Source organism: Oryza sativa, chromosome 5 (genome assembly GCF_034140825.1).
Source record: "Oryza sativa Japonica Group chromosome 5, ASM3414082v1".
Taxonomy (NCBI): Eukaryota; Viridiplantae; Streptophyta; class Magnoliopsida; order Poales; family Poaceae; genus Oryza; species Oryza sativa.
The window spans coordinates 18,410,110-18,434,479 of NC_089039.1; the positions used below are offsets into that span (position 1 = coordinate 18,410,110).

Sequence of the window (24,370 nt, forward strand, 5' to 3'; positions counted from 1 at the left end):
AAGCACATACTGTTAGAATCATTTTGAATTTTATTTTAATGCAGTGGTGCAGAATCACATGTTTTTATAAATTCTGAAGGAAAAAAATTAGTGGTTAAATTTTGTGTGTTTATTCAATATTATTTACTGTCGATTACTAAAAAAACAGAGGTAGCTAGTAGATCAATATATAGCCTGCTAGCTAGCTACTTCGTCCGTTTCGTATTATAAGTCGTTTGATTTATGTTCTTAATCAAACATCTTTAAGTTTTACCAAATTTGTAGAAAAATATAATAATCTTTCAATACAAAACAAACATATTATCAAAATATATTCAATGTTGAATTTAATAAAACTAATTTGGTGTTATAGATGTTACTAATTTATTTTATAAATTTAGTCAAACATAGCGAACTTTAACTAGGAAAAAGGTTAAACGATTTATAATATGAAACAGAGGAGAGGAGTAAGAGGAGTAATGGTCTTCGGACTTGCTTTAGTTTTGACAATGTACATGTAGACGAAAGCTAGAATCATCAGGTCGAACGTCTAATTAATATTCGGGAATATGTTTAATTCTGTTCGGAACAAACGCTCATGAAGCCTCTCGACAGTGTGGCGTCGCTGGCCGGGGCATCTGGCATCTCCCAGCGGTGAAGGAAGGAAAGCACGCGCTGCACGTATTTGCAGATGCTCGATCGATCGATCGATCTGTACTGCATGTGCACACGCATGCAATATGAATGTACAAATTCAGCAAATGACCGGTTAATTCATTCACGGTCGCATTGGATGGATACACATACGAATCAAGCTAGCTTTTGGCTCGCCGCCGAAAGCTACAATATACAGCCATGTTGTCCCCTCTGACCTGTGCTGTGTGTACGTACGTGCACCCAGCTGCTAGCTAGCTGCGTACGTTGCTTGCTTTGGAACAAGGAATCGATTCTATCCCCTCTCTGTTGATTCCTCTCTCTCTCTCTCTGACGAGACGTGTTTGCATCAGGTCGGTTTCGACGACATTATATATGCATCCTTTTCTCTCGTACGTACGTCGATCTGCAATGTCGATCGATCGATCGATCGATATCTCGCGGGCACATGAAAGCATCGAATGATTCCAAATGTTTTTGCATTGTGGTCTACTTCTACGTGAAAGAAACTTGCTACACACTTTGTTAACGCTTTAATTTTCCTCGAGATCTGCTGTTATAAAGTCGACGATGATCTGTTGTCATTTGGCCAGCTGATATACTCTCTCCGTTTCAAAATGTTTGACACCATTAATATTTTAGTACATGTTTGACCGTTCGTCTTATTTAAAAAAATTTGTGAAATATGTAAAACTATATGTGTACATGAAAGTATATTTAACAATGAATCAAATGATATGAAAAGAATAAATAATTACTTAAATTTTTTAAATAAGATGAATGGTCAAATACGTGCTAAAAAGTCAACGATGTCAAATATTTTGAAACGAAGGGAGTATATTGTTGGGGACTGGCTGGTGGTTAGGTATTAGTTTGCACGTGGATATAATCTCCGGATAATTCCACGCACCGACAAGAGAAAAATTAATCCATCAAGTCCTACTATAAAACACATGCACGGTTAGGTTCTATACGTGGTGTAACCGCGCGCGCCTTGCTCGATCATTTGGTTTCAATTGATCTTAGACTGGGCCATATAATTAAGTTCAGGCCTTCAATCTGTTTAGACGTACGTATGCGTCTATTTTGATTTGGATTAAGCGTAGTTCTCAACTACTTAGATTTTCTTGTGATAAAACTTATCTATCCATATTCAAGTCCTAGATTCAACGTAAGTGCTTGTACTTATGGCTAATTATTTTTTCGATGATAGCTAGACAACATACCCGTTAATAATAAGGCATATGTAGTGACTTTGTTAATCTCGAGATGTGACGACCCTATTTCCTTGGATGTCCTCATGAGTCATGACAGAGGTAGGGGTAGGTTGTGCGTGCATGTATGTGACCAGCGCTTGCACTTGTACAATGTTACGAGAAGACTTATTGAGCTATTCGATCGTCAGAGCACAATCACGCACCAATATATTGTCATCATATATACACATAGTCTAAAGTAAAACATGGATCTTAGAAAATCCCTATAAAGAAGTGGTAATGTAATAGTAAGAACTGCGACTATATATAGAGAGAGTTAAGCTCCTTAATTATGAAAGGGACCAACCAACCGTGGGTAGCACGAATAATCCACATCCATCCATGAATTTGTTTCAGAAAAAAACATCCATCCATGAAGATATCTCTCTAGTCCGTTAATTAGTATTCCCTTCATTTCAATTTATTTATCGTTATACATAAATCTCAAATTAAACAGGAGGTATGCTAAGTTAATTAAATCCTAACCAATTTTACCTAAAATAATGTGAGGAGTAGTATTAGTATGGATATATTGATGAATAGTAGGGAAAAACATCTTTAAAGTGCTTTGGAATATGAAAATGATAAATATTTTGACAAAATTTTGAATACTAGAACAAGTAAATTGAAACGACAAGTAAAATTGAAACTGAGAGAGTAGATAGTATGGAGACCATAAGTAGCTAGGTGGACTGTAAACTTCGTAACAATGCTAGACCAGTGGCAGCATTTTGTATTGCACTCATACATAAGAATGCTTAGAGCATATATATCTGCAATGTAGTGGTCAGATTTTTACGGCATCCACAATGTTTGTTTGTGAGAGTGGGGAAGAAGGTGGGGCCTTATTCTTCACCACTTTGACAATGGTTATTACCAGATAATAAGATGGTCTCTAATTCTTACTGGAGTAGATTGTTTTCTACTGCGTTGTGGATGCTTCTACTGTCGCTCAAGTAAGCTCAAGATCGACAAATATATGCTCAAGATCAGACCTTCCAACTGTTTAATTATGTTGCACAAAGAATAGGTTCCCTGTCGCTCTCATGGATAAACTATTTAATGGATGCTTTTTTTTTCAACTTAATTAATTTACCATGCCTCGCTGTGGACTTGTGGCAATGAATTTCCGACCATTACGATCACTTGTCGTGCCTGCGGTTAATTATTTAACATGCAATACTTATCACAGTCACAAGATCATGTATGAATCTCTCAATCTTTTCACAGTGACAAGATCAAGTATATTAATATCTACAAGATAAATGTGGTCATGCAGATTTTCGCCAACTACTAGATTTATAAGTATACTTCAATATAATTGTTTTTGCCTTGTCTGTTGGCTTTATTATTATGTTCTTACTGTTGCCTGAGTATTTGTTTTCTTTAAGAGAATTTTGTAATAAGTAGTTGTAGCTTTTTTTGAAGCAAAGGCCGGAATTCTTTTTTCCATTATTAAAAAACAAGATAAATGTGGTCATTAATTAATTGTGAATTCACAATTAAATTAGCTGCCAGGAGTTCTAATTAAATTCTAAAGCGCATGAGTTTTACTACGTGCACACCTTCGGGCAACGTGTGTCGTGCTAAAAATCATAAAAAAAAATTTTACGGAGATCATGTTTTTGACATATTGACATATCTGTAAGCAGCGTAATGAAATTATTTTATATAATATTTTAACGGATGTGGAGACCTGCACATCCATATTTGTAGGATGAGGGAACCGGCCCCTTCATTAGATTTGCTTGATTAGTTACAGAGTTTGTAATATACTCCCTACGTTTCACAATATAGATTCATTAACATCAATATGAATGTGGTAAATGCTAGAATGACTTTCACAATATGTCTAGATTCATTAACATCAATATGAATGTGGAAAATTCTATAATGACTTACATTGTGAAATGGAGGAAGTACATATTTTTTTAGTGCTCTAGCTTCTCTCCCCTTTGTGCCTGTATTTTTACATTTTCTCGCTTTTTACGGAAAATTTGCTTTAAAAATTATATTAATCTTTTTTCAAAATAGATGATAGTTAATTAATTATGCGCTAATGAGTTATTCCGTTTTGCGTGTGAAGATATAATGGAACATCTCCTACAGACCTTTTAATAATAAGAAACAACAAAGTAAACAAAAATTAGAATATCACACATAAGAAGGAAACCAATAAAACATGCAGATCATGCAGAAATGGGAAAAGGCATAAAGCAGATCAGGAAAAGAACTTAGAAGTTGCAGGTTTTAAAAAGGCGAACAATCAACATGCAAGAATCGGTCAGAAAATATGCAAAGGAAAAAAAACATGTGGAAATTAAAATAAAACTAGAATCCGAGCTAAATATAAAGCATATCGGAAAAATAAAAACATAAGGTTTAAAACTCCAAAGTTTTTTTTTTAAAAAAAAAGGGAACAAAAATGAGAACAATGTGCCGTGGAACATAGCAGAATAGCATGCTAATATTTTTGTTTTAAAAAAAACAAATAAAGAAACAGGCAGGCATGGAACATGCATGGTCATGGCGATTGCATGTGTTAACACTGGGTAGCTCAACGTAGAGACAGAGTAGGCAGATATTGCAAACAAGCGCATGGTTGATAATCCACACCATACAAACTAGGATAATAAATCAAATTAAACAGATAATGAAATAATTATCCCTCAAAGTCCACTGTAAATTTAGCCTTCATGCCGTTCAGTCGTAGTAGTACCACATGTGCTCCCATACAAGAACAGAAACACCAGCAAAATTTTGCTAAAACACCTAGGTTAACTTAGACTAGTTAGAAATTAGAAAGTACATAACACATACTAGCATCGTCATCAAACAAGTGAAAAAGTCATCTTGCATCTTTACACCTTTGGTCTGCCCTTTTTAAAGTCAGAAAAATCGACATATACTCAAGCACTGAAATACGAATCTAAATAGTTGCTGAAGGAAACCCGGTGTTGTCCTCTTTTCTTTTCCATGTATTTTTCTGTGTTCCTTTTGCCGAATGACATCTGCTTTTTCAATAATAGGACACTCATCTGGAAAGAACTGGCCTGAATAGTATCCGCTCACTGGTGCAGAATACCCACGTTTAGTCAGCGATATAAATGGGAATGCAAAATAGGTCATAAAAACAACAGCTTTAGGCCTAAGCACACCTCAAACGATGGACCAGAATTTCTTCCTGCAAACCAAGACTTTCTCCGGCTTGCTTTCCTCATTTTCCAACATATGTGTGGTGACATCCCAAAGGAACTTTGGTGCAAGATCATTGATTCCTGACAAGATGGCATTCTCATCTCTAATAATGATAAAACCCTGTATATTAATAATTTTGTCAGATCACGGATCTTCTCTATAAACTATATTTATGTAATAAACAATATAAAATTGAAAAACACAAAAGTTGATCCTACACAAGATAATGTCTGAATCGTGAATCTGTTAGCTTACAGTTCATAATAATATGAATGGCAAATCATTAGGTTAAGGATATGCTATCATTGAATTTCATAACATGTTATCTTATTTCTCCAGATAAACTATTTATTCTGCAGTGATCACCAATCTGATATTGTTGTCAGTAATTAGCTTGTGAGAATCATGGGACACAGTCCAATCCTTTTGTGGATAACTAAAAATGAATTGGGAAAATATTTATTAACTATGCAAAGCGATAAAACATCAATCATTACGTTTGCACTGAAGTCAAGTTGTTGATAAATATAGATATTCTGATAAGGCATTTCTACTCTATTTTATGATATATCAATAATGATAGGCCAAAACACTTGATGACTAGAGCTAGGATTTGCTGAGGAACATAGCATGCCAATGAGCATAACTTCTGTTCTAGCACAAATAGCATTAAAAAATCGTTTCTGTGACCATAATAATATCTATGTTTGAAGTTTGACTCTGTAGTAGAATACAAGGCATGGTTACCTCGGGGCGAATGATACGGTCCATTTCTAGCATGATATCTTCCAATGAACAGTCTTCCTTCCGACTTTGGTAATGAGAAAAGATGTGGAAAGCATGCAGCAAATCATATGTCCTAGGATATGTTGAGAATGGCTCGCACCTGCAGCATAGATGGATTTAGTTCCATCACAAATAATGAAAAGAAAAGTTTATTTTTCCAGAAAAACAACCAACCAGTCATGGTAAGAACCGATTAACCCACGATCATAGATAACAGGCAATGTGTTGCTCATTGTATGGGGTACTACATTCATAATCCAGACAGGATCATTGCTTAGTGCCACAGCAAATCCACCAATATTAGCATTCATGTCCATGACATTTCGGATGCTAGTCTTCTCAACACCAAGAAATGACCAATACATGCTAACCTGGTCCCTCCAGAACTTGTTATTCTTTGCGAACTTCTCTGGAGTAACTCCTATCAAGCATGTTTCAGCAAACAGGTTACATTCATGTATATGCCACTCAAGGCAAAAGTCAGATTTGATATTTGAGAGTAACTCCCATCAGATTTGCAAAAATAGTACTCGAAAAAGTTGAACTAATGACAATTATAAGCTTATATATAGTTGTTTAGAGAACTTCAAAATTGATGAATGCAAGACAGATTGGTATGCTTCATTAACAGCGCTTCCTAGTTCAAAATTGTAATGTATACAGAAACTATCCATTGATCCTTCAGAATCACCCAAATAATTAGGTAAGAGATAAAAAATATAGTAGATTTTATGTCACCCGACTTAGGCTGAAATAGCTTTAAGGACATAAAAATTTCCAAGGAACCAAAAGTCCAAAACAACCCCTAAATCATGAGCCTTAGTCTGGAAGGAGCACTCTATGTCACCAACAAATGGGTCAAGCCCCAAATGTCAATAACACTAACCTAAATGAATTTTGAATAGAATGCCTGTTTTGACCATTTTTAAGATTACGGATGATTGTTTGCCCATTTGAAACAAACAAAAAGTATGCTTCATTATGAAACTTGGCGCATTTGTCACATTTAAATGGAGCTTAAATGAGCTGACCTATCATCTCCAAACTCCTGGAATAAAATGATAGGCGGTCAGGTCTGGAAGGCAGTTTCTGCATATTTGACTGGTCTTTGTTCAATCTCACACAGTTCATCAATGGAATTTTCCATGAAGGTGGAGAATTATCATACGAGTCACAGATATTCAGTAGTTTCGTATCAGCATTTTTCTGTCGGCAGGATTGATCTTCAGGCTTGATCCATATGGCGGTCTGAACATGTTTAGCAATAAGCTTCCAGCACATTGATGTTGTTATATTCATTAACTTCTCCCAGATAACAGGAAAGTCCTTATCTTTTCTATAAGCTGGTGGAGCAGAGTATACAAAATATCCATTGGGCCGCAGAAGACGATCTACCTCTTTCAGCAATATTCCATCTGAAAATAAGTCATACAGCAAAATATGAATTATGTATTCAGATTAAAATTTTGAAACAAAGGATCATTGCATTTTAGGAAGAGCACCAATGTAGAACAGAGATTTTTAACTTGAGAGCAACTAAACTTTTAGATGAACTTGTTATAGCTGAATAGCACCAGCATAGTATAGCTGAATGTTCCCACAAAACTATGTTGCCCAATCAAAATCTCAAGAGTCATAATAAGTCAAATGTGGCTGCATAGCTTGACACAAACAGTGTTTAAAGTTGTAAACCTTACCATTTTCATGCCAGTCAACACGACAACGGGAACAATGAACCATTTCAAATGCATTTTCAGGATAAGGTAATTGCTTGGTGGCCAACACAGAGATCATTGCACCAATCCCACGTTCTAGAGCAAACTGGATTTGATTCTCATGGCCATCTTTTGGAGCAAATGACATAGTATGAATGTCTAGGGGAAGAAGGTAAGCAGAAAAGCTCGCAACACCACATCCAACATCCAAAACTTGGACCACTCCTGCCGAGCGGAGATCACCAGTACTGTTTGTTGTCATATTCCCTAGCCTGTGTCAATCAGGTATAAAACTACCATGTCAAATTATATTTAAAAGATTAAAAAAAGGAGAGCATCAGCATTAAACTAATATACTAGGCTGTATGCTTCAAATACAATGGTTGCTCAAGAAGACATTATAATTGGACCAAACTTGATAATGCTCAGCACCAACTGCTAATCAGGAAAATATGTAGTGCAAACCACATATGTAGTGTAAACTTGGAAACTACCGTTGGATCGAGAAATGGACGTCCGAGATTCGTCCACGTCACCATGAGTTAAAATTTAACTCGTAGATTCACTCATGAGTTAAAATTTTACTGGGAGTTAAATTTTAACTCATGGTGACGTGGACGAATCTCGGACGTCCATTTCTCGATCCAACGGTAGTTTCCAAGTTTCCACTACATATGTGGTTTGCACTACATATTTTCCCCTGCTAATCATCACATCCAACAAATATCATCTATAGGTTCTTACAAGCAATCAAGATTGCATTGAAATCTACACTCACTACTGAACATGGGACAGAAAAAACGTTCTACTTCTAAACAAGTCAGGACTCAAGATTACCTCTCTATATACTCTGATGCACCATGCTTGAAGTGAGTACCACCTCCAGGAAACCACCAAAGCTTACCCTTCTCGTGCACCCAGTTCTGTCCTCCTTTTACCTCAGCAAGGCGTGAATGGTTGACGTTACTACGCCAAACATAGTCCCGACTTGTTGGCCATCTTATAGGTATCTTGTAGTCATTTGGTGGGGGCACCAAACAGAACAAGCGTTTCTCTTGTGGTGGGCAAATACTTTCAAGATCCTCATGCCTAGATCTATCCAGTTTCTTTAATTGGCTTATATAGGATGCGTCGTGACAGGGAATATACTCGTTGTATTTCAAAGGACAAACATCAACTCCATAATCTGGAACTGAGATTGGTTTTGTTCGATAAGAAAGAGAGACTCTGTTTGTAAACTTTGGAGCACCTGCATATGAAAATCAAACAGATTTAATAATTTAGCATGGAAATAATATACAACAATACAAATTAAACAGTGGGCTTGGGTCTAGGTTATGTCCACTAAAATGTATACTGTACCATCAATACAAACTGCAGCACAGAGAAAAAGAGATCAGAGAAATTCATATCTAAGACATACAGAAATGTGTCAAGATCTAAAAAATATAATGTCACGAATTATGAACTGAATAGGAGTGGCCTGCACTCTTTTGATTTTCTATACTGGCGCCGCATAGTCATTCCTGATCAAATGCCTAACCGATTTATTCCCTTTTTTTTCTGAAAAATGCCGAACTGTCTGTGAAAACTATACTCTTTTCAGTGTCTAATACATAATGTTATATCACCTGGTTACAAACAAACCGAGCAGTCCTCCATGCAAAACAAATAATCACCTTTCTACACTAATTCAAGATCATCGAAAATTTCTACAATTAGGAACCTAAAACCGCCACAATAGTTGCGCAAGCTACCAGAAAACGCAAACCGCCAACGCCATGGGCGCCTAATTCTAGTTCCCCCCAAGAACTGAACTGAAAAATGCGAGCCAGCAGCGGATCAGGCACCCCCGGGCGCCACCTCCCTGCGCTCCGAGATGGGTAGACGAGGTACCTGGGGTTCTGGAAGGATCGGGCGATCGGGAGGCGGATGGGGGCAGTAAGAGCGCGGGGGCGGAGGGGGAGCGGAAGACGGTGCCGGCGTAGAAGGAGGCAGCGACGAGGGCGACGCCCAGCAGCAGCAGCTGCACCGACCGCGGCTCCGCCGTCGCGGCCGCCGCCGACGTCGGCGGCCACCACCGCCCCATTCTTCCGCTGCCCCCCTCTCTCTCTACTGAGTCACTGACACTCTCCCCCCGCGGCAAGTTGATCTACTGCTTGCTTTTTATTTTGTTTTTTCTTTTTTTTTTAGAGAGAGAGAGAGGAATGATCGATCCATTGCTTGGGGATTGGGACATGAAGATGGAGTAGCTTTGACTCATGTTCATTTTGTTTCTATATTTATGTTGCTCATACATTTTTCATCCCTTTTGTTTACTAGGCAGTGAGTACGGATCCTTGTTAAATATACTGAAAATCTGTAATATAAGAAATAAATAATTAATGTTATTAAGTTTATAAAATCGTGTAACTCCCTCAGAGCCTCATCGTTTGGCCTAAACCGTCAAAGAATAAACCAAAATTTAAATTTTTGAACTTGATTTAGTTGATTTTGAGATGCTTTTAACGTAATTTCTGTTAATGTTGGCTTTTAAGTCGCTACGTACAAATCTATAAAAGTTTTAATTATAAATTATTTTTTATTTTCTATCTATTGGCTTATTAGGCAAAATGAGCAACCAATGGGAGCCTCAGTCCCTCTTTAACTAACTCTTGTATTTTAGGGACATGTCCACTGTCACTACCATCTACTATCATGGACGGAGAGAAATAAAGCACAAATCTTAAGGAGATGCAAGGAAATAGAAAAGAAAATTCACAACGGCGATATTGATATGTTTTCCGATTGCACACCTCAAAAACTGCACAAAAACAATTGCATTATGCCTTACACGGAATTTTTTTTAAAGAACCCAAATTGGACTTTGGAATCTCTGGGAGTTCTCACATGAGTAGGTAAAATTCCTTCATTTCGGGTGATTTAGCACCAAAGATCATACATACAACTGGCAAGTGATCAGCGTGCCGCGCATGCAAAATTCCCATGCTTGTAGTCAAGCAGGCAGATGGAACAACAGGACTAATAGATGTACAATGATCAATCATATCACACACTTCACAACATAATAGGAGCTAGGAGAAAGAGTCTGTACTTTGAACACCTTTATTTCCATAAAAAAAACAAATGCAAATGCTATTTCATTTGTATAAACTATTCCAAAGCTCAATCGATCTCTCAAGTACCCAATGCCTACATGATGATGATACAAACATATGTGATGCTGGGTTGAACTGAACACAGGTTTAGCCCTTGGCCTGAGACAATGCAGATCCAATCTGAAGCATGAGAGGGTACACAGGGCTGAACTCCTTATCTCCGCGAGACCTGACCTTCATCTCGTAGTCATCCAAGGTTGCTTTCACCCCTTTCCAGATCTGATCCTCGCCCTGGGAATCAAGCCAGAGAGAATACTGCAGCGGCGTGAGCTTGTTACGCTGCAATGGAGACTGTAACTCATCAGGTCCTCGAGAATATAGGTGGTGGAGGATCACACTAGGGGGCAAGTCCTGAAGGAGTGGAGATTTCTCAAGCTGAGACGTCTCCAGGAATAGGACAGGCCTGAATGCACGCAGCGCCCGGTACGGTGCGCCTAGCTGCTCCACTGGAAACAGATTCTGACCAACAGCGAGCTCCAGCTCGGCCATGTCCCTTGTCATTCTCAGCTTCCCGGCTTCAGAGAGTGGCCTAACTAGAGAGGCGTGCCTTATGAACAATATGAGGACTCTTGAGGCCATACTTCTAACCATTATGGTACAGATGGTCTCTGAGCGGGATGATGATGAAGGTAGAAGCTTTGACAAGAACTCGCTACGGAAGTGGACAGCACACTTCTGCAGTTCCTCCATGTAAGCTGAAGCGTTGTTATCCATTGTTGCGTCCATTCCATGAGTTCCAAAGTCCTGCTCGTGCATTTTCAGAATGCATGATCCGAGACGATCAAACATTTCTTTGAATAGAGGGCTCACTGAATCACACGCGACTGTATAAATGGCCTCAAGGGATTTGGAAAGTTTTTCAGAGGTAACATTTGGAAGTGTTGACACAATGCTTGAAATACGTGTGTGAACATCCTGGAGGTGAAGACATAGAGCAAAGTTTTTCAGTTGAGCTGGAGTCACTGTGCCAGTAACTTGCCGGGCTTCAGTGCCAGTAGAGATCTGCATTGAAGCAAAATATACATCAGCGCCTAGCAGATGCATACAAAAACCAAGACAATGCCTGCAGCCAATTTATGGTCATTTTGCAGTTGTGCACTGCACGACAAGTGTATAAATGAACCCGTGCAGTGCGCGCACATACAAATAAGCAAGTATATCACATAGGAGGAAATGGTGAAAATAGTACTCAGTCGGTAAAACAACCAACAGCAAAGCAAACAATATAATTAGATTGTACGTGCATTTTTGCTCTCCAGCAAAGGCACATTGATCCAACTCTTCTATGCCGTAGATTTTAGAATGGCTTAAACCAGCGAATGTTGTCCATGTTTCATGATCTGCTATTCTGCTTAAGACGTCAGTCGCATTTTCTCATGCAGCAGTGCACTATAGGACATCATTTTTTTCATAATGCAAGTTCTATGCTGTACTCTCTTTACTTCAAATTGAGACAGAAGTTAAGAACACAAATTTTAGTTCACCAAACCAACATGATATCACTATTTTCTTGGAAACAACCAGCAGTCCCCACAAGTACACATTCACTGGGTTAGATTAAGATCTCTCTTATTTCACTCTGCGACCCCCAATAACCACAAAACTAACAAAAAAAACTTCCAGAATTTTATTCATCTCAATGAAAAGGCCAACTTTTATAACTAGAGGAGCTCCTAAGAACAGAATAACACAGGCACCAACAAATGCATTGTACATAGATTGAGGTGAATGAAAAGGTCGACCGAGCAGTGCATATTGAACATAGATTGAGGTCTGTGAGGTGACTGATTAGCTTCACAAACTTAGTCGAGAAAAGAGAACAATCCAATGCACAATAAGGACCTACAGATAGAGCTACAACCATCTGCTAGAAAAAAAAATCTTAAGTTTTTTTAACAGAATAAAATCTACAAAACAGTCAGTGAAACAGGTCATGACGTAAAAGTAACATATACAAGTTTCAAATCAAAATCATCAGAGTTTAGTAGTAGATTTACCATTCCATAAGAATCGCATATGCTAATATTTACATGACAAACTGAGAAAGCATACAAAATCCCTAGGAAAAACTAGAAATAAATAACTTCACTATAAAGTAGCAGGTGAATACCTGATATTCAGCTCTTTGTGCTAGGAGAAGCAAAACTTTTCCAATTTCTTGTAGAACACGAGCAAGCAAATGCCCATGAGTTCTCACAACTTCAACTTCCTCTTGGATGCGAGAAATTAACCTTGATATTTGGTCTTTTGAAGGTATACCACGGCCTGACATGGGAAATATGCTATTGATATAATCAGAGAGGCGACTATGACAAAGAGCCAGAAAGGCTGTCTGGAATATCTCAATGGCTGCAGTCATGTGGTTTTTCCCTACGGGAGTAAGAGCTGGAAGGGTGCCTTTTACATCGGTGTCTCTTAAAATCCTCTCGAGGAGGTTCTCAATCATTGAAAACAATCTTGGGTATCCAAGAGTAAAAATTTCCTTCACAAAGCTTGACGCTGTAAAGGCAGATTTCAGTTGACTTGCAAAGGCCTTAACAATAGCATCCCATACTCTCTCTGTTAACAGAGGATCACCCTCCTGCAATTTTTCTCATTGTCAGTGGGGCAAGAAACAGGAATCGGAACGCATGGTGAGCATGTCAATGCTAAATTTCAAAAAAAAAAAAAAAAGGTGAGCAATATCAAGATATTGGCACACAAGTATAAACTATTGACAGGTAAATATTAGAACGAGGAAAAATTTAGCACTTGATTGTACAGACCATGGAACATCCACACATAAATTTCACACAGCAGGAAGTTATAGGAGATAGAAAGGACTATATGTGTTTACTAGTGTAGTAAGTAATAACTCAGTATATGTTGCAACACTGAGCATCATGAATAGATAGTTCATATTACTTTCCAACTGACATCTTAAAGATAATTCATTATTCTAGAAGACTAGAACTGATATATTATATCTAATCCAAGGCATGCACTTATTTCTACTATCAACTACTTGAAAATGATATATCGTAAGATCCAATTTAGGTTGACAAATTACATTGTGATATATCATGCAAACCTGCCAACTCAAGTGTAAACAATATAGGATCAATAACTAAACATGTAGACTTAGATCAAATTTGTTCCCTGCAAAATAGTTACAGGTATATCGATGTAAATTATTCTGCCTAAGTCTCTCGGCTGCCAACATATCTCATGACTCACAGTCACAGACGAACATCATATTGTCAACAAAATCTTCATATAGTGTCTATTCGATGTTTACCAACTTTAACACATCTTATATTCTAAATTTCATTTCAATTAATTTGCAGCAATAGGATTAGCCCATTGATCAGGTCTCACCTGCCAAACCTCCTCGAGGAACAGCATTTGTGTGAATGGAACACGTTTCTTGGTGAGCACAGTCTGCAGCTGCCATGCGGCCGTGACCGACCGATGCAGCTCCTCCATGCACTGTCTCATCCTATCCCACAGTGCCTCCGCCGCCTTCTTACTGCCACCAATCTGTGGCGTGCCACTCCTCTGCACGCCTCCAGGGCCACCTCCACCCCCTGCAGCCATTGATATAGCCTTCATGTCCAGTGCCACAGCCACACTCTTCGCTCCTGCCGCCTTGTACTTCGCCACGAGCCCTTCCACTGCCGGCTTCAGTTCTCCGAGATTATAGTACACCTGCAGCCCGCACCAGACGTCGTTCTGGTTGGACTCAGCAATGCCGCGATCGATCACAGCGCTGGCCTCCGATCGGAGCTTAGAGGCAGCCGCATCGACCTTGCGCATCTCCTCGTCGACGGCATTGATGCCGGCGAGGTTCTTCTCCTCGTAGAGAAGGCGGATCTCGCGGTGGAGCTCGGCCTGGCGGGCGAGGTCAGGAGGCGGCGTGGAGGTGAGGAGGCGGGAGGAGAGGCGGACGAGGCGGTGGGAGTGGAGCAGGAGGTCGGCGGTGGAGAGGAGGGTGGAGAGGGAGGAGGAGGAGTGCGCGAGGTGTGCGCGCGGCGCGGAGAGATGGGAGGAGAGGAGCGAGAGGTGGGAGGAGAGGAGGTGGAGGTGGGAGGGGAGGGAGGAGAGCGAGGCGGAGGCGGAGCGGAGGGAGAGGAGGTGGGAGAGGAGGAGCGGGTGGCGGCGGAGCACCTCGGCGCGGAGGTGGCGGCGGAGGAGGCGGATGGCCTCCTGCAGCTGCTCGGCGCGGGAGGCGGCGAGGCCCGAGGAGAGCGCGGCGGAGGAGAAGTCGGAGGGGGAGAAGGACGGGGAGAGGAACGCGGAGAGGACCGGGTCGGAGGCGAAGGCGTCGAGCGGGGAGGCGGGATCGGAAGAGGTCGTCGGGGAGGGCGGCGACGGGAAGGAGGAGGAGGCGGCGGCGATGAGGTCCTTGGAGGTCGGCGAGAGGAGTAGCCGCGGCGTCGCTGGCGCGGCCATGGCGCGCGCGGTGGCCGCCGGCGACCGCGGGTGTTGGTGGTGGATCTGAGAAGCGGTGGGAGAGATGGGGTAGAGATCTGAGGAGAGTGGTCTCTCGAACTCGCTGCTTGTTTGGTCGTTTGGATTTGGCTGGAATGGGCCAAATTTTTGGAGTAGCTCGAATTTCCAGCCCATACTAGTAAATGGGCCGATATTGACGACTAAAGAGACAAGGCATTTGATGGGCTGGAAATTGATTTTAGTTTAGGCCCATCTAGTGAGATGGGCCATTTGGCGGGCCTCTTATACAAGGCCTTGATGGGCTGTAAAGTTTGGCCTGCTTGGTTGAACCCATATGCTCCAATCCAACGGACTTGAGGCCTGTTCACTTTGATGAAAAAAAAAACTTACTAAATTTTGATATTACCAAAATTTTAGTATAGTTGTCAAAATTTTAACAATATTTCTTATATAGTTACCAAAATTTGGCAGCAAACTAAATGTAGCCACTGTTTTGGTAACTTTACTAAAAATTGGTAAGATTGCGCGGCTCGGAGATTCCGGTGCTCGTGCTGTGTCGGCTCGGTAGCTTCCGCTATCCGCTCCGGCGGCGGCAGCGAAAACAGGGTGACGCAGGCAACTGCGTGACGATGCCTACGCCGGCGTGATCGCCGTGACATGGCTTGGCCGGTGCGGCTGCGTTGCATGGTCCGAGATCCGAGCGAATGAAGATGCCGGTGATCAGGCGGTGACTGCCATCTCGAGTCAGACTATGATAAGCTTCACGGTTTTGCTACTGGGCGAACGATTGCCCGGGGCGATCAGGGCCGCTCCGCCCCCCCCCCCCCCCCCCCACCACGTGGGTTCTTTTTTTTTTTTGCATCGCATTACTTTCCTATACACCTAAAGTTTAGAGACCCAGAGTTTATAAGTCAAAAGTTTATATATCCGATTCAAATTTGAATTTGAATTCAAATATTTTTTACATACAGTATTTCTATACATCTAAAGTTTATAGGCCTAAAGTTTAAGTCAGAAGTTTATATACCCGTTTCAAATTTGAATTTGAGTTATATCCGATTCAAATTTGAACTTGAATTCAAATATTTTTTATATATAGTACTTCTATACATTTAAAGTTTATAGATCCAAAGTTTATAAGTCAAAAGTTTACATACCCGATTCAAATTTGAATTTGAATTCAAATATTAGTTTATAGGCCCAAAGTTTATAAGTTAAAAGTTTACATACCTGTTTCAAATTTGAATTTAAATTCAAATATTTTTTATATATAGTATTTTCTATACATAAATTTTTCCAACTTTATTTTTTTATTTTTTTTAAATTTATGGTGTAGTAGGAAGAGAAGAAGGGGAGGAGGAAGGGAGGGAGAGTAACGTATAGGAGGATGGGGGGTGATCGCCTGGGGTGGTCACCCGCCCATTAGCCACCCCTTAAGCTTCCCTCTAAGAGCAAGTTTAATAATACAGCCCACTACTAACTTCAAAATTTAAAACATCATTTATAGTCTATCTAATAGCTTACTCATACAATAGTTAGCTGTAGAAATATACTGCATCATGAATGCATAATCCATCCATCTCTCTCACATAGTTAAAAATATTGGAGCTTGTGATGTAGCTGGTTACAAATCTGTAGCCCACTTTTATTCTCTCTCCTCTCATCTCTCCTCCACACAAGCACAAATCTGATGTGGCAACTTATATAGCCCACTTATGTTACCTTAGTAACTACCACGCACCGGCGGCCTCTTCCCTCTATCGAAAAGTTAGGGTTCATCCAAAATCCCCATCTACGAAGAAGAGCCATCAAATTCTCTAAGGAAAATTCCCCATCGGAAGTGATGACCGGCAAAGAGGGTGGGCTCAATCGACGCGTGATCACTGCGGCGACCGAGGAGGAGGATGAGGAGGCGGCATTGGCCAGTGAGAAGATATCAATGAAGGCGTGCTCTGCTCGAGGCACGGCGGCCGAGAAGGCGAGTGAGTCGGTGGCCCCATGAAGAAGTCATCCACCAAGAGGAAGGCGGTGGCCGCTGGCGTTTCTGATGAACAGGAACCTACCGATGCCGATCCCCGTGGTGGCGGTGATCGACGGCGAGAAGATCATGGTCCCGAGTGGGAAGATACTGCTGGCCAACAGGCTGGTTGACAAGATACTGGCCATCAAGAGGACCCTCCACATCGACGATCCTGGAAGAGGAGCCCAACCCTCTGGTGCCGCCGGAGCTGGAGGAGAAGCTCAACGAGGACGCGCGCTTAACGGCCGAGACGCTCTATGCCCGCCAGGACAAGCTTGTCCAGTGCCAGACCATGATCCGGAACCATTGGCCATCGCCACGAGAAGGGCTACACCATGGTCGACAACGACTAAGAGGCCAGGATAGCCATACACGCACCATCACCAGATTGTGTCCACAGCTCCGACAACGATGAGGAAGAAGAGGTGACTGACAAGGTCGATTGATCTTGTAACTTAGGTGGTGTTTGGATCCAACTTTAGTCCCTATCACATCGGATGTTTATACACTAATTTAGATATTAAACATAAACTACTTACAAAACTAATAATTGCATAAATGAGAGCTAATTCGTGAGACAAAATTTTTAAGCCTAATTAATCCATAATTAACACATGTTTAGTGTAGCATCACATAGGCTAATCATTGATTAATTAGACTCAATAGATTCATCTCGCGAATTAATCCAGGGTTATGGAATGGGGTTTGTCATTAGTCTATGTTTAATACTTTTAATTAGTGTCATAACATCTGATGTGACAGGGACTAAATTTTGGCCAATGCAGAGGTGTCTACCAAATCATATCATTAGGCTAAGCATTTGAAAAGCTATAAAATTTAATAAATTATAAAATTATAGATAATATAACATGCTTGCATGATGTTTAAATGTAATAATTATTAGTGAATGATGATGTGGCATCTTTACATGTTAAGCTTTAGTATTTAGTGGGCTCTAACTTATACTAAGAGAGGATTGGAGTTATAAATCATTCCTGGAGTATTGGATTGTAGCCTTGTAGGTCGTTCCTGCAATTTTTATGGGCTAGTGGATTGTAGTTGTAGGTTGATCCTTTAATTTTACTAGATGACGGGGCGCGCCAATGTCGCGCCTCCTGTCTGCAATTTCACTTATTACTCCTGTCGACTATTAGTTCCATTAGTTGTATGGTTGGTTATACGAGAAAAAAAAAAGCATGACAAAAATTAAGGCACATCTTATCAACGACAGGTTCTTAATTTGGTTTTTCATCAGTTATTGGTGAAGCAGTGGAAAGCATCAATATAGGTGTTAAATCAAACAACAATTGTTGCTAATTATTCTAAAAATACGGTATTTTCAGAATGACCTCATTTATATATAAAAAACTATTATGCAATATTGCTATGACGCATATATGCCATTAGAAATTCCATTTGTTCAGTATAAAATGGACACTTAATTACAAACATGGGAGTAACCTTGCTGACTCTTCAATTTTCACACTTTGAGTATAAACACAATATTTCCATGCTTACAAATCATTTGATAGAAAATTAATAGAAAAAAATATTACCCTCACAAATTGCTTGTCTATATTCTATGATCTTCGGTTAGCACCATGAAGGGCAATGCCATAATAATTTATTAGTGAATAGTTCAACTCTTAGAAAGACAAGATCCAAGCGCTCAGCTTTTGGTGACTATGGATAAACCCAGCATGACTTCACCTTTTGAAACCTCTTCAGTAATATGAAATAAGACATTAGTTTCATGAGCATTACATTGGAAAGATAAATTAAACCCTATGCCTTAGTATTCACTTTAGGCAAATTTGCACAAAAATGAAGCCTTGAAAGAACCCTGCTTCCAAGTTAATCAATGTGAGTGATATGTACATGAGGATAGCATCGATGTAACTTTTCAGAGCTGGAAATAATTTAGTGAGCAAAATTTACCCAATGGAAAAAGTCAGTTTTACTCCCCTCAAGTATGACCCTGGAGCAAATAACCCCCTAACCTTTAATTTGGTTTACTTAACCCCCTAGATTCTTAAAACCGGATCACTATTCACCTTTCTAATCTAATACAAACCGCTTTGCTGATGTGGCACATGGATTAGGTGGTTTTGCTTACTAGGTTGGATCTAACGTGGAGAAAGAGAACCTGGGAGATTAATCACACGTCGTATTCTCCTCCATGCGTTGGACTCTTCTCCCTCACAAGTCCTCTCATCATCTCCTCTCTCCCTTCCGACGGCGGAGAATCCAGGTGATGATCGTCTCAGATAGGCGGTGCTGATCCGTGAGATCGCAGCCCCGTGGTGTGTCCCTCCCCCTCCCTCCCTTCCTCCCTCCCTCCTCCCCACTCGATCTTGGCATGCTTTAGGTTTAGGGTTGTTCTAGAAGGGGATAATAAGTGCGTGTGGCAGTTGGTTGATGAAATTTTTTTGGTTGATTTCGTTGGTGGTAGGGCACTACTGAGGGTTAGGTTGTTGCTATCCCTTGCTGTTTTTTTTTCTTGCGAGCTCATTATCCATCGTCAGATGCCGGCGCTCGGCGTGTGCGTCTTGAAGCCGTCGCGAGCGATGGCACATGCACCGCAGGCATCATACCTAGTGGAAATGCTGAAATGGAGCAAATCATTGCCATCGACGATGTAGCATGGGTGGCAGCCGACGCCCGGCGAGGGTGGCTCACTTCATAAGTTGTTGTTCATCAGCTATCTCACTTCATACTGTATAAGGGACTGTTTTTTGGTTGATTTTTATTTTATCTTGGGATGAGTTGTTTAGGATTTGGTAGATAATTGCTGCTTGATTAATGTTTCATTTTTTAAGATAAGTTTACTGATGATCTCATTGTTGCCATGTTAGGTGTAATGGATAATTTGGATGTACTTTGTATCCGGTTTCACTTTGGTGGGGAATTTGATTATGATGGATATTCTGTGGTTTATAATGGTGGTCAAACTGAGATGTCATACATAGAGAGGGACAAGGTGGCATTGCCAGAGATCAGAGGATACCTTGGAGACCATGTTTCACTAAGTGAAGAAGATGAAGTGATTTTCCATTGGTTATTTCCGGGTGCTGAACTAAACAATGGCCTGAAAGCACTATCAGATGATAAGGAATGCTTATATATGGCTCAATGCATAATCATGGGTGATGTAGCTGAAATATATGCTGAAATACTCAAGCACAACGAAGATGATAATGTTGTGCTTAGCAATGGAGTCAGTGATGACAGTGATGTTGAAGATGACATTGAGGAAGAATATGACAGTCATAGTGATGCTGAAGATTCTAGTGAAACAGATGGTATAGCTGAAGATGATGAGGAGAGATCTGAAGATGATGAGGAAGCACAAGAAAATAGAGAGCATGCCAACAAGGTTAAGAAGAATCCATGTGCCACTATTACTGTAACCAGTGACAACGTTGTTCTTGTCAGTGACTCACCAAATAAACAAGATGATAAGGGACTGGATGATGACACTGATACACCATTTCTGGACTCAAGTGAAGAAGCCTCTTATGATGATGCAGAAGATGGTGAAGCAATAAGAAGGAAGAGTAGATTTCCAAAGTATGATAGCAAAGCACACACACCTAAGTTTGAAATAGGCATGACATTTGCAGGAAGAGCAAAGTTTAAGGAAGCAGTAATCAAGTATGGTCTTGTAACCAACAGGCATATCAGATTCCCCAAGGATGAAGCTAAGAAGATCAGAGCTAGATGTTCATGGAAAGATTGTCCATGGTTCATATTTGCCTCAAATGGAACAAACTGTGATTGGTTTCAGGTGAAAACCTTCAATGATGTGCACAATTGCCCTAAGAGAAGAGATAACAGATTGGTTACTAGCCGAAGAATTGCTGATAAGTACGAGCACATCATCAAGTCTAATCCATCATGGAAACTGCAAAGTTTGAAGAAGACAGTGAGGCTGGATATGTTTGCTGATGTGTCCATCTCGAAAGTTAAGAGAGCTAAGGGTATTGTCATGAGAAGGATTTATGATGCATGTAGAGGTGAGTACTCTAAAGTGTTTGAGTACCAAGCAGAAATTCTTAGGAGTAATCCTGGTAGCACGGTGGCTATTTGTTTGGATCATGAATACAATTGGCCGGTTTTCCAGAGAATGTATGTATGTTTTGATGCTTGCAAGAAAGGTTTTTTAGCTGGATGCAGAAAAGTTATAGGACTAGATGGTTGTTTTTTCAAAGGTGCTTGCAATGGTGAGCTGCTATGTGCATTAGGAAGAGACCCCAACAACCAAATGTATCCAATAGCATGGGCAGTAGTCGAGAAAGAGACAAAAGACACTTGGAGTTGGTTTATTGGACTACTTCAAAAAGATCTGAATATTGATCCTCATGGAGCTGGTTGGGTTATTATTTCTGATCAACAAAAGGTAATGCATCCTTGATATCTACTTATTTTTATATGATCAACAAAAATACATGAATATTGATCCTCATGTGTTTCGTTTACCAATGTAGGGACTTGTAAGTGCAGTTGAGGAATTTTTGCCACAAATTGAGCACAGGATGTGCACTAGACACATCTATGCTAATTGGAGGAAGAAGTATAGGGATCAAGCATTCCAGAAGCCATTTTGGAAGTGTGCCAAGGCATCTTGTAGACCATTTTTCAACTTTTGTAGAGCCAAGCTTGCACAGCTAACTCCTGCTGGTGCCAAGGACATGATGAGCACTGAACCTATGCACTGGAGTAGAGCTTGGTTTAGGATAGGGTCCAATTGTGATAGTGTAGACAACAATATGTGTGAGAGCTTCAATAATTGGATAATTGACATCAGGGCACATCCAATCATATCTATGTTTGAGGGCATAAGGACCAAGGTTTATGTCAGGATACAACAGAACAGGAGCAAAGCAAAAGGATGGCTAGGTAGGATATGTCCAAATATCTTGAAGAAGTTGAACAAGTACATTGACTTATCTGGAAACTGTGAAGCCATTTGGAATGGAAAAGATGGATTTGAGGTCACTGATAAGGATAAGAGATACACAGTTGACCTTGAGAAGAGAACATGTTCCTGTAGGTATTGGCAATTGGCAGGTATTCCTTGTGCACATGCTATTACTGCATTATTTGTGAGCTCAAAGCAACCTGAAGATTACATAGCAGATTGCTACAGTGTTGAGGTGTATAACAAAATATATGACCATTGCATGATGCCAATGGAGGGTATGATGCAGTGGCCAATTACTGGTCATCCAAAGCCAGGACCACCAGGTTATGTCAAGATGCCAGGAAGGCCACGGAAAGAGAGGAGGAGGGATCCATTGGAAGCAAAAAAAGGGAAGAAGTTATCCAAAACTGGCACTAAAGGAAGATGTAGCCAGTGCAAGCAAACTACCCATAACATTAGAACATGTCCGATGAAAGGAAATTCAGGAAAAAAGATATCAGTACAAGAGAGAGCAAGAGAGGCAAGTAATTTACATGCTACATATATAAGTGGTTGAGTATTGACATATGTGATTCTGATCTCTACATTGAATGCAGGTTCAGGAATGTAGCAGGCCGCAGAAAAGGTTTAGGCCATCTGTAGCTGCAGGAACTTCGCAGCAAAAAGTTCATGTAAGTTGCAACTACATTGCAGACTATATTCCATCACAATAAAGGTGCCCAAAATATATGATCTTTTTTTTCATGTAAGGTGCAGATTGATTTGCCATCCCAGAGCAGCAGCTTGTCAATAACAAAGAAGGGACAAACGATGAAAGTTGCAAGAACAAACACAACAAAGAAGTGAAGATTTGGTTGCATATGGCGTGTTGTTTTTATGGAATACTTTACATATTTTTCAATAAAGTACTTGTCAAATATTTGGTGGAAATGGTAGGTGTAATGTAAGGTAGATTGAGTTTAAGTTATTGAATCTGGTTAGGGTGAACAAATTTTGGTATTACCTTTCAGTCTAACTTGTTATAAATAGTCTGAATGTCAACTCGTTAATTTAGCATGTAGGCTGGTGTGCTTCCTTGCTCCTGCTACCTTGCTGCTATCTTCCAGTAGTCTCAAAACTGACATATGAAAAATCCTCACGTCATCACTTTCCACGTCAAGTGCAAATTTCCTTGTAGCCTCATCACCTGGCAAGTAAAACCTGGCTACAAGTGAAAATTCTCCACGTTGGATCCAACCTAGTAAGCAAAACCACCTAATCCATGTGCCACATCAGCAAAGCGGTTTGCATTAAATTAGAAAGGTGAATAGTGATCCGGTTTTGGGAACCTAGGGGGTTAAGTAAACCAAATTAAAGGTTAGGGGGTTATTTGCTCCAGGGTCATACTTGAGGGGAGTAAAACGGACTTTTTCCTTACCCAATTTACAATATACTACTATGGATGAACCAAAAACTTATGGAGCAAACGGAATCCTTACACACGATCAAGGAACTGACTCTCTCATGCATCCATGACAAAGAAAAACTCATCAAAAGGCAAGCCTAGGACGTCTGACACTTGAACCAATGCATCCATGAGGGAATATTTTTGCTTTTACGGTTCATGCCTGTGTATATTAGCTACCACATCCCAAATGCTCAAGGCAGTTCTAATGCCCTGAACTCCCATAGTTGATTAGTCGTGTCTATCCTATTTAGGTCCAACATCTATAAAGCCATTCTTGTCCTCATCAACATACTTAATTTATATATCAATTATCAAAAGATTAAATCTTTACTACCTGGACAGACTATCATGAATCACAGTTCCTCAAAAATGCAAAGAGGATGTAGTGTTCAATGCCTGACTCTAGTTTCATAGTACTATTGTTTCTTGATTGAAAGAGGATGTGCAAGCTGCAAGGCAAGAAACCAATACAACAACATCAGAGCTTATCAAGATGAAGTAAACAACGCAATACTTTAATGGTACAATACATACTACTTGGTAAAAGTGAATTGAAAGTTAAAGAGAAGCTGCCAATAGCATCTAAATGGTCAGAGTGTTCAAACTCTATACTTGGCAAGAATAGTGAAGACAGCTTAGGCCAACAGACACTAATAAGCATGGTCATAGGCTCATAGCATGGTTGGATTGGAAAACTTTTAACTATGGAGTCGTGCACTCCACATATCCGAGAAAGCTAATTAAGTAGCATTCAGAAAGAGATGGCAATATACTGAACTGGGCGAGCAAACCCAATGCATTT

General features: G+C 40.2%; 3 protein-coding genes across 3 annotated transcripts; 1 reads left to right on the top strand and 2 right to left on the bottom strand.

The window, feature by feature from the left end:
- Positions 1-4,514: 4,514 nt before the first annotated feature.
- Positions 4,515-9,749, bottom strand: LOC4338624 (probable methyltransferase PMT7). Its single transcript, XM_015785243.3, has 8 exons — positions 9,485-9,749; positions 8,426-8,837; positions 7,571-7,860; positions 6,905-7,288; positions 6,048-6,294; positions 5,835-5,973; positions 5,048-5,207; positions 4,515-4,960 (listed from the first exon to the last, which is right to left on the bottom strand). Exons 1-7 carry the CDS (start codon positions 9,675-9,677, stop codon positions 5,049-5,051), a joined length of 1,824 nt encoding a protein of 607 aa, XP_015640729.1. The 5' UTR covers positions 9,678-9,749; the 3' UTR covers positions 4,515-4,960; position 5,048.
- An 870-nt stretch (positions 9,750-10,619) lies between these two features.
- Positions 10,620-15,256, bottom strand: LOC4338625 (conserved oligomeric Golgi complex subunit 5). Its single transcript, XM_015784796.3, has 3 exons — positions 14,104-15,256; positions 12,857-13,327; positions 10,620-11,748 (listed from the first exon to the last, which is right to left on the bottom strand). The coding sequence occupies exons 1-3, from the start codon at positions 15,175-15,177 to the stop codon at positions 10,834-10,836; spliced, it is 2,460 nt and encodes an 819-aa protein (XP_015640282.1). The 5' UTR covers positions 15,178-15,256; the 3' UTR covers positions 10,620-10,833.
- A 4,801-nt stretch (positions 15,257-20,057) lies between these two features.
- On the top strand, positions 20,058-22,967 carry LOC107276170 (uncharacterized). The gene is made up of 4 exons (XM_015783649.3): positions 20,058-21,596; positions 21,685-22,641; positions 22,718-22,792; positions 22,878-22,967. Exons 1-4 carry the CDS (start codon positions 20,058-20,060, stop codon positions 22,965-22,967), a joined length of 2,661 nt encoding a protein of 886 aa, XP_015639135.3.
- The last annotated feature ends 1,403 nt before the right edge of the window (positions 22,968-24,370 follow it).